This window comes from Ascaphus truei, chromosome 3, assembly GCF_040206685.1.
Source record: "Ascaphus truei isolate aAscTru1 chromosome 3, aAscTru1.hap1, whole genome shotgun sequence".
NCBI lineage: Eukaryota > Metazoa > Chordata > Amphibia > Anura > Ascaphidae > Ascaphus > Ascaphus truei.
Window position 1 is genome coordinate 203,282,689 of NC_134485.1, and position 15,879 is coordinate 203,298,567.

A 15,879-nucleotide genomic window follows, 5' to 3' on the forward strand; every position below is an offset into this window, starting at 1 on the left:
TTTTGTTGCTTTAGCAAAGAATCACAGTGTAGATGGCTGGACAGTCCTCTAAAAACCTTCATTTTTATATCCCGTGCATAATGTATAATGGATAAAATCTATGTAGACAGAATAGGTTTATTGCAGATGAGACCATCCAAAGTATTCTTTTTGGTTAGGAAGACACATTATATAATATTATTTTATGTTTTTGTCCAGTGGAGTAAAGTCCATTAACACGGGACATGCAGGCACATAGGAATGGCATTTCTTTCATAACAATAGAGCCTCTCTTAAAGCTTGATCCATAAACCTTTTTGTGTAGCAAAAGATTAACACAAGGTCACTGGAATCTATTGTGGTTCCTGAGCAACAGGTTAAGTATTGCTGCTTTAAATCAATCTTCATGTCTATGCAGTTTAATTTTGTTTTGGGCTGGTGAAATAGATTTGCAAACAGAAATGTTTAATTCAGCAATAATAATTCACTCTAGCAACAGAGTGACTACCATCCTGAAATCCTAATAACCCTCACAAATCTGATTAGTACAAATAGTTCATAGGCTATTTACATTAGAACTATGGACAGGCAAAACTACCACAAAATTACTACAATAACTCTTTATCAGTAATGGGGCTGAAGGAGCAGCTCAGTGAGTAAAGACACTGACTGGCACTGTTTGAAACGGGAACCTGGTTCAATTCCCAGTGTCAGCTCCTTGTGACCTTGGGCAAGTCACTTTATCTCCCTGTGCCTCAGGCACCAAAAAAATTGTACACTACCGACACACTTTATTAAAGTGTGGCCGGTTCCGCAAGCCGGGAGATTTCCCGGCTTGCTAGTGGCCGCCCCTCGGCGTGCCGCGCGTCACCGACGCGCGGTCACGCGTCATCGGGAGCCTGCGCCCCCTGCATGCGCGTCCAGGGCTCCCCGAGGGAGCCCTGGTGTCCCGCGATCGCGGGACGGCGGCAGGGGGTTCCGGGGGACCCGGCGGACCCGGCAGCGGTAGGGAGAGCGCCCCGATCGGAGGGCGCTCTTCCGCTGCTTCGGCGCGCGCCCGTCACCCTCCGGCGCGCGCCAGGATACTGCTGCGGCCAAGAACGGGCAAATGCTCGAATAAACTTGGCCGCAGCAGTAAGCTCTACAGGGCAGGGACTGTATCTGCAAAATGTCTCTATAAAGCACTATGTATACTAGCAGTGCTATACAAGAGCAAACAATTATTATTATTAATGTATTTCCTTTGTGTACGTGAAATTAAAATACCACTTGTGAGCACATTCACAGGTCTTCCCGTAGGTATTTAAATTAAATGCCAGGGGACCATGCGAGGCCTCTGTAAGTTCCCTTGACTTAGACGGTTTCGGGCAACGTGTCACCATGGCAACATGGCGTCAAATGGTGCCGCGGGTCACGTGACATTACATGACCCCGTGGCATGATTTGATGTGCAAGCAATGGGGGAGAGCAGGCAGGAGGGCACAGGGCAAAAAGTTGGCGCACCCCTGTCCTAGCATACAATTCTACCACTACAGCCAGGGATTCTGGGTAATGACATACACTCACAGTGTGTCAATGTTTGCTTCTTATCCATATTAACATGGACCCCTATAAGAATAAATGAAAAGAAAGAAATGCACAGCCAATAAACCTGCTCACAGACAGCTTTGAGGTTGGTTCCTGGCTTTGTAATGTGAAGTTTGAAGTGGCTACAAGCACACTCGAAATAAGTTACCTATTTTTGTACATGTAATTGTATAGAAATGTACTTTTTTTTTTTTTTAAAGGTTACATTGTTTTGAAAATGTAACTCAAGCTGTTAACAAATGTAAAACTATACTACAAAAGCTGAAATGAAATCTAAAATAAAATGGCTGCTGTGTTCTTATTTCATATGGAGGGTGTCATAATTACCTTGTCACATCTTTAATGACCATGGAACTAACAGAAAGGATAATTAAGAATGTCTATACCAGTATCTCCCATTCAATAATGCTCTTTAGTGAATAGGGGCCATTGTTTTAATGTAAAACAGTGATTGATGAAGGAGCAACATAATGTTCAAATCCAGGAGAAGCAGGAACCAGAGAAGAAAAGAATGGTACCCCAATCATTATATTATAAAATGCAGATTTTCCACTGCAATTTGTGCATCCCAGATCCGCAGAGGTCCAATAACCGAGTGCTCATAATGGGCTGTTATCAAAATCTGTAACAGCCGTTATTTTCCCTGGGGTTAATGCATATCCACAAAGATAATTATATGCAAAAACAATGGTCGTTCTATATATAATTAGCTTAAGCTTAACATAATGTTAAATTAGCACAACGTTATGTTAGCTTAAAATGACATATCTTACCCAAAGGTGGCGTTACTCACTTCATTTATGGTCTGGATGGGAGCAACACCACATTTGGACATGACAACTAAGCTCAGGCTAAATCCCTGCGTTAACCTTAATGGACCTTTGTGGATATGCATCTGTTTTGTGTGTCATTGGCACTAACATCCGTTATAGTTCACTGTGGATCGTGGCCTAAGGGTACGCATTTTCACTGGTGTTTAGGTTCCCCGCATTTTTGTATTTTTATTTTGCTGGAACTCAATTGATTTTTTTTTTTTTTCATTTCTAACAAAATATAAGAAAACATTTTTCTTTAACTGAAACTTTTTCGCAAAAGTTTGCAGTTTTTTTTAGTTTGAATGTTCACCCAGTTTATTAAAAACAAGAGACAAAAAAATGTCTGCTTTGGATGATACAGAATTACTCCTTAGATGTTTTTAAAGCTGTAGCCTGGATCATTTAATCAGAACTGAATAGTTTAGTCCTTTTTATGAGCGCAGTCTGTAATTGCCCCTCAATGAATCCACACAATAATGGAACCAATCCATATTACCAGTGATAATGCATTTTTTAACATAGCGCCATCTATGTACATAGCGCTTTACAGCAGTAATTCACGTGACATAATATTATACCACATAATGGAAAAATGTGCTTCAGACATCAAACAATACGAAAAGGAGTCCCTGTCCCAAAGAACTTACCATCTAAGTGGTAAGTAGAGGATAACGTACAGAAACAGGAGGGTGTTCTGGTAAGTGCGTCTGCAAGGAGCCAAAGTCCGTGCATATGAGATGTATAGTATCAGTCAGCGCAGCTACCCATATGCTTCATTAAAAAGGTGTTGTTTTTTTTAAATAATGTAGAAATAAGGCAGGGACCAGGATTGGGAGAGATATCCAAAGAAGCAAGGAGGAGAAGCATTTAAAGTATGTGGATGTGTGAGGAGGATTTGTAGAGGTGTGTTTTAGTTCAGGGGTTATTGCTGAGTAGTGACAGAGGGTGCAGGTAGAGAAGGAGTTCGTGTGAACTGAGAAGTGGAGATGGAGATATATGAATGGAGCTAGAGGCTTAGGGGCCTTTTCTATAAACTTTGATAAGAAACTCATCAAGGATTTTGAGCACTTCCCATACGATTTGGCAAGGTTGCTATTCAGAAAGCTCCGATGACCTGCCAAACTCGTTCTGGAAGTCTCCCGAGCGGTCTCGCTCCTGCTCAAACACATCAGGCTGGAGCTCCAAAAGAACTCCAACTCTCGTTTTTTGAGAAATCACCTTATTCTCGTACCTCCGACGAGGTCATCGAGGCACTAACCTAGCGAACTCCTCGCAAATTTCATCTCGATTTACGAGTAGGACTTCGAAAAACATTTTTTTATTTTTATTGCATCGGATTGAAGCCGTGAGTCTCCGGAACTGATATGCACAAAATAAAACACATAACATTTAAATAAAACAAGCATTTCACAATAAAGCCATTGATTGTGACTGTGTTCAACCATGCACACAATAAATGGGCATAGATTTCCACACTGAGAATGAATGGGCATCCTAAAAAAAAAAACACAAAATACAATACATAACAATTAAATTAAAACAGCATTTGCCAAAAAATGAATTGCTTGTCACAGTGTTTATCTGTAGCCCAAAAGGGGCATAGATTAACACATTGACAGTCAATGATCAAACTAAAAAAGCCCACAATTAAATAAAATATAATCAATGTTTATCTTACCATTGATGTCTTCATCCCTGTCCTACGCGACCACCAAGTGAGACAGGACTTCCTTTATTTAAGGCCTGTGATGTCACATTTGAGTGTCAAATGGTACACACCCAATCCGATTGGCTGGTGTACCATGTGACTTTTTTTTTTTTTTTTAAAGGATGCGACATCATTTTAAAGGGAGGGAAGCCAGCCAATCAGGAAGGCTATGTTTCTCTCACTTTAAAATGACGTCACCATAAAAAAAATGGCTGCTATCACATGGTAATCAAAACAATCAGATTGGGAGATATACCATGTGAGGTATATGATTGGTTGCAGTACCATGTGATGGCAGCCATTATTTTAAGGATGTGACGTCCCTTCCTTTAAGATGTCATATCCTAAAAAAAAGACCCCCTGCTACAGTGCACTGTTATTAAAATGTAAATAAAAACACTGCGATCACCTGGAAGAGCTGTGCAAGGAGATGCGGCTCTCTCTGTGCAGCTCTCTATGCAGCTCTTACACACTGCGGCCAGATCATACGGGGGAGAACTTAGAGAGAGGCTGAGATGCCATTGCTGCTGTCCCGAGCGGTGCGGTATTGGAATTTTCCTACCTCTCAGTTTGTGACTTGTGGAAATGGCTTCTGATTTTTTCTGAAAATGACAAGCAGGTGGGGTCATGCCACATCGTTCGAGATGGCAACAAAGTTATCGAAGCTACTAGAATAGGTCCTATAATGAGGATGGTAGAAAGAAAGTTGTAGTTCGAAAAGAAGTGAAGATTGAGCAAATATAAATAGCAGTGGGCGCATGGCAGTGGGCATAGTGCAGGTTTAGTGGTGAGTGCTGGACACTGAAAATGGAGTTAGAATGAGAAGTCAAGATGTGCTAAATCCAATCTATGAATGAAGGTGCTGTAGAGCAGGGGTACGCAAAATTTGCGCCCCCAGCCTGCAAGCCCCTGTGCTTACGCCTCCCCCCCTTACCTAAAATCCGACATCAAATGACGCGTGGCATCACGTCATTTGACGTGCATTGCCAGGGTGACGCACCACGTCACATGACCCCGTGGCGTCAACTGACGCCCCGTTGCCATGGCGACGCGTCGCAGAAGATAAGGTTGGAGTTACTGCAGAGGCCTCATGCGATCCCCCGGCACTTAATTTAAATGCCATGGGGAAGAGTGCGGGGCCTCTGCAGCTACCGCGTCCCCCCAGAAAATTCTTGCGACCCCCACTTTGTGCAGCCCTGCTGTAGTGTGAAGAGTCCTGTGTCTTCTTGATCTTTACAATCCACGCCTTATTCTGACTATTTATATACTGATATCTTTCTCTATGTTTCTTCTTCCATCCACCAAATGTATTGAATTGCATGAGTTTAGCTAAAAGCCTTGAATTATACATGTTAAAAGATTAACATCCACAAACCCGGGAGGAATATAATATTATTCTAAGATGATGCTGTTTCTTTCTGCTTTGCTCAGAGTAAATGAGTTTAGATTATAAATGCAGTCCATAAATGGTCTCATCCCACAAGAAGTGATCTCACAATCATGTGTGGTTAATGGCATAAATGAGGATGTACATATAATCAGTGTTTTTGTCATATTTTGGGATAATGCAATAATCATATTTATTACAAACACATGTCAACGTGAATCATTAAAGAGCAGTTCCTTTATATTCTGTGCCACAGAGGACATCTGGTGTATATTTATTTAATGTGATTTAATAATGCTTTGGGCCTGTCTAAATAAGCAAGATCATTTTCAGAACAAGTTTTCCAAAATAAAAGTAGAAACATTCACATGTATTCAACATTCAGGCCCATATTTACTAAGGGGTGTTATTCCATAAGAGGCACTTTTCAAGTTACATAACTGTACAAACAGTTAAATGGCCATAAAGTGTCCGTATCACTCATTTCCTGTTTGCGTTCCAGGTGTATACATGTGGAATGCAGCGGGAACGATGATGTCATCACGTTTGTTGACCCGCAGATTATTTCTACGTTTCACTGATGTCACTTCCGGTTTGTTCCATTTTCATTTGTGGTTTGAAAAGGGGGTGATGTCGCTGTAATTATTGTGGGTGGGTATATAAGGCACTATGGGTGTCACTATTGTTAATCACCTACCTCACAAAGGGCCCATGTGGTCAGAAACTGTGTATCATCGGCATGCTTCTTTGAAGATTAAAATGCTGAAACTTTTTTGAAATCACCTCAGTTTGCTGAGCTTTATTCCTTGCAAGAACATATCCTAAAACAGTGAGTCTCATGGATTGAGTGCTGCCTTCTGCTTTTCAACTTGTATTTTTGTATGTGGCCACACATTTTTAGGGGGCAATTGTTTTGCCATGTAAAGTGGCAATCCGTGGGCTGCTTTTTATTATTATTATTATTATTTTTTTACCATATGTTTGAAGCGGGGGGGTCTACGAAGCTGAACACCATAATTTCAGCTCTGGGGACCCCCTGCTTCTGGAGATATAAACCTCCATAGGAGGTGCCTGTAGCCGCTCTGGTTCGTCTAGCAGGGATCACGCAATGGCTGCTTTTCAAAGTTCCCGTGCTCTGCAAGCCAATAGGAAGCCATGACATCATCCAGTGAGGCTTCATATTGGCCCACATGATGAAGGAGCTTTCAACTTTGCCAAGATACCAGCACCCCTTTCAGAGGCCTGTATCTCGGGAAGCAAGAGGTCCCTGGAGTGGAAATTAATGGGGTTCAGCTCTGGAGATCCCCAGCTTCAAACATGTTAAAAAATTATTTTGAAAAGCACATAAATTGGTCTTTTCTCCTTTTTTTCCTAACACTGCTTTGTAAATATGGGTAAATTAATAATATATAATAATGTATCTCTACTAAAACAACAAAACTGTTATGTACCAGGCCCAGAACAAGTCTTGGTTGCCTCCCCCCCCCCCCTTGTGGCAGCCCTGGCCGAAGTATCAGAACAGCCACCTGCATTATTCTCTGAAGTAATGTTTTTTTCTCACCAATATTGTCTTCACTTCTTTGGGAACAGCATAAACCTTTTCCCTTTCGCCAGTGTTGTAGTGTAAATCATCTGGTACATAAGTAGGAACATACAATACAGTGACATGCTTGTGCTGGTCCAAAGAAAATCATAGAAACAAAGGAACCCTTACAAAATAAGAGGAGTTTTCATGAGTTAATAAAGAGAATCAGTCCGTGTGCCTACAGACTCTTTGAGACTTTTAGTGTTGCAGGTGACATTTCAATGGTTTTTGTTTCTTTGATACAGCAGTTTTTTTGCCCCAGGAGGGCACTTCATTTGAGACCTAGGGGCTTGCTTTTAAACTATGTTAGGAAAATGATTATGCCCTGTTAGTAGTTTTGAATACTACAACATTTAATTATGTTGAATTAATGACAAGGAAACCTTCTCACACAGTACTGTTTTCTCTCATTCAAAGGCATTACAGATAAGGAGCAAAGAAAGGTGAGTAACCATGTTGGACCTTTCTTCCAAAGGAGTGTGAAGCTCAAGTTGTCTGCAACTGAGAACAGTTCTTTGTCTTCTGCAGTTTCCCAACTTATCAAGAGCAGAGGTAGTTTTCAGCTTCTGCCACCCAATACTACCTGTATTTCACCTATTTTCTAGTTATTCATGGAATAGGCAAACTGTGTTCCAAATACCTACATACTATTTCCCCTAATATGCTGACATACAAAGGACATTGGATGTCACTCTTTCTGTAACAGACAATCTCTATCTATCTATCTATCTATCTATCTATCTATCTATCTATCTATCTATCTATCTATCTATCTATCTATCTATCTATTAAAGGCTTAGGTATGTTTCCGTACAGGGTTGATAAGCAATTACAGCAAGAAGGAGAGAAGAGACAGCAAGGAGAGGAGGAGACAGAGAGAGACAGTTAGGAGAGGAAGATAAAGATGGATGATGAGGAGGAGGGAATGAAGAGCAGCATGGGGCAGGAGGGAGTGCAAAGAGAGGGGATGAGAGACAACAAAGTGTGTAGGAGGAGGAAACAGAGAGACAGTAAGGAGAGGAGAAGACAGATGAGATGAGTAGGAGAGGCAGGAGTGCAGTGTCCACAGAGAGGAGCAGACACAGTAAGGCAGGGAGTGCAAAGAGAGGGATGGAGAGACTGCAAAGAGGAGCAAGGCATGATGGAGGAGAGAGTAAGGCCTCGTCCAGGGTGGTGCTGAGTGGGCGCAAGTTCTCACGTTGGACATGTTGCGACAATGCATGTGGCCTGCGTGAGCGGGAGGGTTCGCCTGCTCGGCGCTCAGCCGCTTGCCAAGCAAGCAAAATTGATTTCGCTGCTCGCAAGCGCGTCACGTGAGCTGTTCGTCCAATGAGGGCGAACCAGCTCCGTGACGTCGGGGCCACGCCTGCAGACGCGAGCGCACCTAGCCGGCCAGTAATCGCCCGGTCGAGCAGAGCGCAGCGCTGGAGCGCCAGCGCGCCTCTTTCCACCCTGGACGAGGCCTAAGGTGGGGAAGAGGGGACAAGAGACAGCAAGGCATTATAGGGAGGGTTGAAAAAAAAGAGTAATGTTTAATTAATAACCTTTAAAGAGGCAAGCCAAGCAATATCCTACGTGTTTAAAAAAAAATTAGTTCTGTAATATTAGATCATACATACTGCATTTTTTAAATTATTTACCTCTGAATGCCATGTTAATGAGATTTATTGTACTGAACATCCTTTGCTTTCTATAGCAGGCTTTAGCCACCTCCCCAGCAGTGCAAAATCTTTGTAAGGCCTGGGACCCACTGCACCCGGCAGCTTGGGTGGCCGCATGAGCGTTCCCCACCAGCAGGGGAATCCTCCCGAGCCGGTCCCAGTCCCCCCTCATGGCACAGCTCACTACACGCTGTGACGCGACAGCCGCTGGGGGATTCAAGAGAATTGTAATCCCAAGCGTCGACGCGTCACGTGGTGTGGCTGTGAGCCAATGAGGAGGGGAGGCTTCGGGAGGAGGGGAGGCTCCGGGGTGCGGGGAGGAGAGTGTGGATGGAAAGCAGCGTGAGTGCCTGTCTGTGTGTGTGTATGTGTGTGTCTTAGTGACTATCTGTGTGTGTGTATGTGTGTGCCTGAGTGCGTGAGTGCCTGCCTGTGTGTGTGTGCATGAGTGCCTGTCTGTGTGTCTGTGTGTGCCTGAGTGTGTGTGTGTGTGCCTGAGTGTCAGCGTGTGAGTAGGGCAGCCCGCAGCAGCTCCCTCCTGCAGCCCGGGAGCCCGAGCCTGTGGAGGGGGGGGGGGGTAGCGGGTCCCTCCGCTTAAACCACGCCCCCTCCACTTAAACCACGCCCCTCCATCCCACTCCAGCCCCGGCTCCCGCTCCCTACAGACCGCATATCGCGGTCTGTGTCTGTCAGCGCCCTGCCTGTCTGCAGTGCGGGCGCGCTGACTGAGGGAGCAGGGCCTTAGCCTAACACTGTTTCTGATAACTTGTTGCCAATATTCCCAGCAGTTTGAGCTACACTGTAACAATATATAATGTTACTTTAGAAATATAAGAATACATTGTAGCTGAGTAGTTACACAGACTGAAGTATTTATTTAAACTGAAAGGCAGCCATTTAGTGAACCCTGGGAAGCATGATCTTTGCTGATCCATTATCGGAGAATGAATAGATCAGCAGCTTAGGTCATTCGAAGTAATCAAAGGCTGCATATATTAAAACCAAAAATATATATATTTATAGTGCCGCTCGGATTGCCTCTTTAATATCTGCTAGATCGGCATATGTTACGCCGTGTACGGCTAGTATACAATAAATATTACAAAATCTAAGAAACTTTAAAACACCCCCACCCCTCTCCCCCACAAAATACATCAGGCTACAGAACTGAATGTGTTGGGGGTCTCCCTGCTTCTAGATGTCTGCATCACCAATATATTAGTTGTCTCTGATGGTTCACTGTCTATACAACTTTTCTACTTTAGCTCAGAGCATAGTTTTATTGCTTTTCATTTTAGAAGTGTTGAAATTATTGAGACTCTCCAGGAGTTGGGACTTATGCCAAGCAGCCAACCTCAATTCAGCATGGTGGAAAAGAGTAACAGATGGCATTTCTTATGTTCACTCAGCTTCCGAAATATGAATGTATGAAAATGACACCGATTACTCCTGTATACATACACAGTCTGCTCTGTTTTATTACTACGTATTTGACCAGCATAATCTTATATCTACTGTTTTTCAAGTGAAAACCCCACACAACTTCATATTTTTTCAGACATAATTTATGACAGGAAAGATATATAACCATTGGTTAATATGACACTGCTAACTATACTCTATTTCTAAACATGACCATCTAACACTAACAACCTAGAACACTGTTGTTGCAGCCATCATTTTCAATTGTGTAAATAAAATACAGACATAAACATTAAGGAGGTTATCCATCAAACTTTATTACGGATTAACACACCTAAATGGGCTTTACCGCCTGTTCAAGTGAATGGGAGTTAACGCCTTTACTGTGCGATTTCCTCTCTGTGAGCATGATGAATCTGGGGGTTAATTAATATCTCTAAATAAGAGAGGATGTTATCTGAATTGTAACTGTATTTTTAATCCAGCAAAAATGAGTTATTGTTTGGGATATAAAGTTACTTACCTGACCTGTTTAACCTGCCATCATTTTGGTATTTGTATGTGAATGAAGAAAGTACTGAAAATATGTATGTATGGAATATCTTCCTGATTGATATAACAATTACCAATACTAAACACAAAAGAAGGCTGTGTATCTGTAGAGGAAAAATAGTAAATATTCCAATTATTGGGATCTGAATAAAGCGTATCTCTTCTCTGGTTAAGATGCATGGCAGCATATTGCACTAAGTCTGTTTAACCTCTAGACACCCTATTTAATATGCTCTTTATCCCACTTACCTGTTGTAGAGAAAAGTTTGGGCCTTTTCATTGGAATGGAGCCCAGCTCTTCTCCAGCATTGTGCTACAGCTTCATGCAATATTGAACAGGGCCATCCATACGCGCGGAACACAACGCAGCCCCCAACAGTGCAGAGGAGGCGATGCAGCACTTTAGTCATTAATATAATGCAAAGTAAACATTTCAAACTAACAAGCAACTTAATGAATAGAAAAGTTCAGTATCTGGGTGACTTTATGCCACTTTAAGATTCGTGCGAGTCAGGAGGCTGCAATTAAGGGCTTTCACTGTGTGACATTAGAGGGAAAGTGGTTTGAACATTGAATTCGTTATCCTAATGGTTAACACTTTAGGAATGTTTCTTGAACATGCATGTGGTGACATTTATAATTGAGTGTCCAGCTGGTTTGCTCATATCCATAACAGGGTGAAGAACATTACATTTTGAGCAAGCACACAGTGATTATCTTAGCTTGTTCTGACATATTACACACATTCACGATCATTAGTCATGCCATGGTCTCATAAGGTATGTTGTTAAAAGTTGATATGCACTTACAAAGTAGCCTGTTCCCAAGCTGGAAGGAGCTGAACTCTGCAATAAAAAAAGAGAGAGAGAAAAGAACAAAGTGGAAAATCAGTGTTAGGTTTTTAACACGTTCCAATCCACACAGCTCACTACAAAACCTTTCTCTATTATGTCATCACCATATTACAACACCAGCATGTGGGTCCTTGTCATTCGCTACTGGAACAAACGCAGCGTTGCTTCATTTCTCCCCCATTGACCCCTCCTCCCTTAAATCTCTCAGCGGTTTGGGGATGGCAACATGTTATGTACTGAATTCCAAGCTTCTGCTGTGGCTGTAATTGCCAATTTATTTGACAGGCAGCTGGGTAATGATGGCATTTCGCCCTGCACTGAGACTAAGCAGACACTCATCAAACTGCCTCCCTGACTTGCTGACATTCACTGCCCTGATCCTAAGTTACTCCACATTGTGGCCGCAAAGTGGCAAGAGGGAGAAGGAACAGACTAACTTCAAAAAGGAAAATCCTACAGGGCTTGGATGACTTTTTCAACATATGACCTGCTTGCCAATTGATTCCCAAGGGTCAGAGGAAAATGAGGCATGTTGTAAACATAATTAGTAGTCTGAGATGCAAGGAACGTGTGGGCACAGCCAGAGAACTAAAGCATCAGGCAGCTGCAGACTCACCAAACTTAGCTTTCACATTTTTATCTTTCGGGATAAAGATCAACACATTTACAAAAAGATATTTTTAGGCAACATATCCTTTTTTTTGTTTAATGTAAAGTATGTATGTATAAGTAGATAAATAATGTGCCACACTGTGCAATAGATTGCATTTATGGAAATTTACAGTAAATAAAAATATCCCTTGGGGTACATTTGCACATCTCAATCAGGTCTGCAACCTTGTCTTTCCCCATTATCACTTAGCATACAGTGCTTCCACTGCAGCCAAGGATTCTGGGTAATGACATCCAAATGAGAACAGTGTATCACTCTTTACCACTTATCCATTTTACCCACCATAACTATGTCTGGAAATATACAGGAAGTTCCATATTTTGGATGGAAAGTTGTTTACTCATCTGCACTGAATTATCTGGCAATTGACTAGGTTGAAGGCTAAATCTAGTTATTTCTGCATGTATATGCAAACCAGAAAAGAACATCAAAAACAAAATAGCAAATGTAGATTTTAATTTTCATATTTAAATGAATCCTAAAATGTGTGTGTGTAATATATATATATATATATATATATATATATATATATATATATATATATATATATATATATATTGCAGAATAAATTAGTTCTTCAGTATTAGGTATTAGGACCTAATACTGAAGAACACATTTATTCTGCACTATCGCAACTGGACTAACACGGCTATTTTCTGCTATATATATATATATATATATATATATATATATATATATATATATATATATATATATATATATATGATGAGACCCATTAAGGTCGAAACAGCTGTCTGTGGGTGGTTTTCTGGGTATGCACCTTAACCCTGGCTGTGCTCAAAGCTGTGACCATGCAGCAAGCTTAAGCCTATAGGGAACCATGTTAAAAATGGTTTTTGAGGCAAAAAGTGACACTGTCTGCTCATTTGCATGTCGTTTCCCAGAATCCCTTGCTACAGTGGAAGTGCTGTATGCTGGGTGATAATGGGGAAAGGCAGGGTTGCAGACCTGCCTAAGACATGCAGATGAGCATACAGTTGTATTTGCATATTTGCTTTCCTGTGGAGGGTTTTTGTCACTTTTTTTACTCACCATAACTTAACTCAGTATTATGGTATAGCCTATCCCATAGCCTCTTTGCATACCCAGTTAAAATCAACCCCACACTGATGAGACCCATTAAGGTCGAAACAGCTGTCTGTGGGTGGTTTTCTGAGTATTACCCTGTAGGGTAATGTTGAGTATTACCCTGTAGGGTAATGTTCCTATAGGGAACCATGTTAAAAATGGTTTTTGAGGCAAAAAGTGACACTGTGTGCTCATTTGCATGTCATTTCCCAGAATCCCTTGCTACAGTGAAAGTGCTGTATGCTGGGTGATAATGGGGAAAGGCGGGGTTGCAGACCTGCCTAAGACATGCAGATGAGCATACAGTTGTATTTGCATATATATATATATATATATATATATATATACAGCTAAACCCCGTTATAACGCGGGTCTCGGGGTCCACCCCGAGACCACCGCGTTACTAACGGGGTCGCGAGAAAAAAAAATGGCCGCCGCGCTTTAGCGCATATTCATCCCGCGGGACAGGAGATGGGAGCGGGCATGTCCCTCCGCTCCCCGCTTCCCCCTGTCACCGCGGAACAGGCCGCGGGGCAGGAGATGGGAGCGGGGATGTCTCTCCTGTCCCCGCTTCCCCCTGTCACCTCGGGACAGGCCGCGGGGCAGGAGATGGGAGCGGGGATGTCTCTCCTGTCCCCGCTTCCCCCTGTCACCTCGGGACAGGCCGCGGGGCAGGAGATGGGAGCGGGGATGTCCCTCCTGTCCCCGCTTCCCCCTGTCACCTCGGGACAGGCCGCGGGGCAGGAGATGGGAGCGGGGATGTCCCTCCTGTCCCCGCTTCCCCCTGTCACCTCGGGACAGGCCGCGGGGCAGGAGATGGGAGCGGGGATGTCCCTCCTGTCCCCGCTTCCCCCTGTCACCTCGGGACAGGCCGCGGGGCAGGAGATGGGAGCGGGGATGTCCCTCCTGTCCCCGCTTCCCCCTGTCACCTCGGGACAGGCCGCGGGGCAGGAGATGGGAGCGGGGATGTCCCTCCTGTCCCCGCTTCACCCTGTCACCGCGGGACAGGCCGCGGGGCAGGAGATGGGAGTGGGGATGTCCCTCAGGTCGCCGCTTACCTCAGAACCATGCTGCCTGCATGGAGGTTGTAGCGGGGGGTTTCTTCTCCCCACCGCTGTCCCCGGTGCTCCCGCTGCCTGCGCGGGAGGAGGGGGGGGAGCGGGTGGTGGTGCTGGTCGCGGCCCGTCTGTGTAGAGTGAGAGAGTGTGTGTGTATGTATATATGGGAGAGAAAGTGTGTGTGTGTATATGGGTGTGTGAGTGTGGGTAAGTGTCTGAGTGTGTGTGTAAGTGTGTGTAAGTGTGTGTGAGTGTGTGTGAGTGTCTGTGAGTGTGTAAGTGTGTGTGAGTGTGTGTGAGTGTGTGTGAGTGTGTGTGAGTGTGTGTCTGTGAGTGTCTAAGTGTGTGTAAGTGTGTGTGAGTGTGTGTGAGTGTGTGTGAGTGTCTAAGTGTGTGTAAGTGTGTGTGAGTGTGTGTGAGTGTGTGTGAGTGTGTGTGAGTGTCTAAGTGTGTGTAAGTGTGTGTGTGTGTGTGTGTGTGTGTGTGTGTGTGTGTGTGTGTGTGAGTGTCTGTAAGTGTGCGTGAGTGTGCGTAAGTGTGCGTGAGTGTGCGTAAGTGTGTGTGAGTGTGCGTGAGTGTGGTCAGTGTGTGTGCAGTGTGTCAGTGTGAGCAATGAGCAGTGTGTGTGCAGTGTGCAGTGTGTGTGCAGTGTGGCAGTGAGCAATGAGCAGTGTGTGTGCAGTGAGTGTGTGCAGTGTGTCAGTGTGAGCAATGAGCAGTGTGTGTGCAGTGTGCAGTGTGTGTGCAGTGTGGCAGTGTGAGCAATGAGCAGTGTGTGTGCAGTGAGTGTGTGCAGTGTGCAAAAAAAAAAATGTAAAAAAAATTTTTTAAAATTTTTTTTTTTTTTTTTTTTTTTTTAAAACGGGAGCCACGGGAAAACCGCGTTATAACCGAATCGCGGTATAACGAGGCGCGTTATAACGGGGTTTAGCTGTATATATATATATATATATTTATGACTAGTTTGTTCGAATGGTGTGGGTGCCTCAGTTTTTACTACTGAACTTGAACTTATTTTTATTCTAGCTTTATGGTGCCAAGGCCCAGACTCACTAAGCTCCATTAGGGCATTTTACGTGATGTCAACTTCAATTAATGTTACGTTAATTCTGCGGTATGCACCAAAGTCAGTCATCTTAACTTAGAGTAGGTGATTGTTACATTAAAAGCATAGTATTAACATTAGCGTCCATTAGTGAAAATGATAGGCAAATAATATGATAATTATCCATTATCATAAGCATACCCTATTCACCAACCTACATTATGATTAATGCTACATTAAATAAGTCATAACTAAACTTGGCATTAGCTATGACCTATGACAATGTGAATACTTATAGTACTAGACAAACGTTAATTCAATTAATTTGTATCAACATTGTAATATATTTACCCACTTGTAGCCCAAATGGTTAGCTTGTCGTGTGAAATCCATGACGAGTTGATCATTAATGATTTAACAATATACCACATATATATCAATTACACAAACTATCACTCCGCCTC

At 43.1% G+C, this 15,879-nt stretch overlaps 1 protein-coding gene across 5 annotated transcripts in view; it reads right to left on the minus strand.

Annotated features, from left to right (window-relative positions):
• AUTS2 (activator of transcription and developmental regulator AUTS2) overlaps positions 1–15,879 on the minus strand; it is a 1,404,533-nt gene that overhangs the window by 741,008 nt on the left and 647,646 nt on the right. For all 5 annotated transcript variants that reach the window (XM_075589952.1, XM_075589953.1, XM_075589951.1 and 2 more), the window contains one exon: positions 11,506–11,541. In XM_075589952.1, the coding sequence (XP_075446067.1) occupies positions 11,506–11,541 (36 nt within the window). The remainder of the gene's footprint in view (positions 1–11,505; positions 11,542–15,879) is intronic.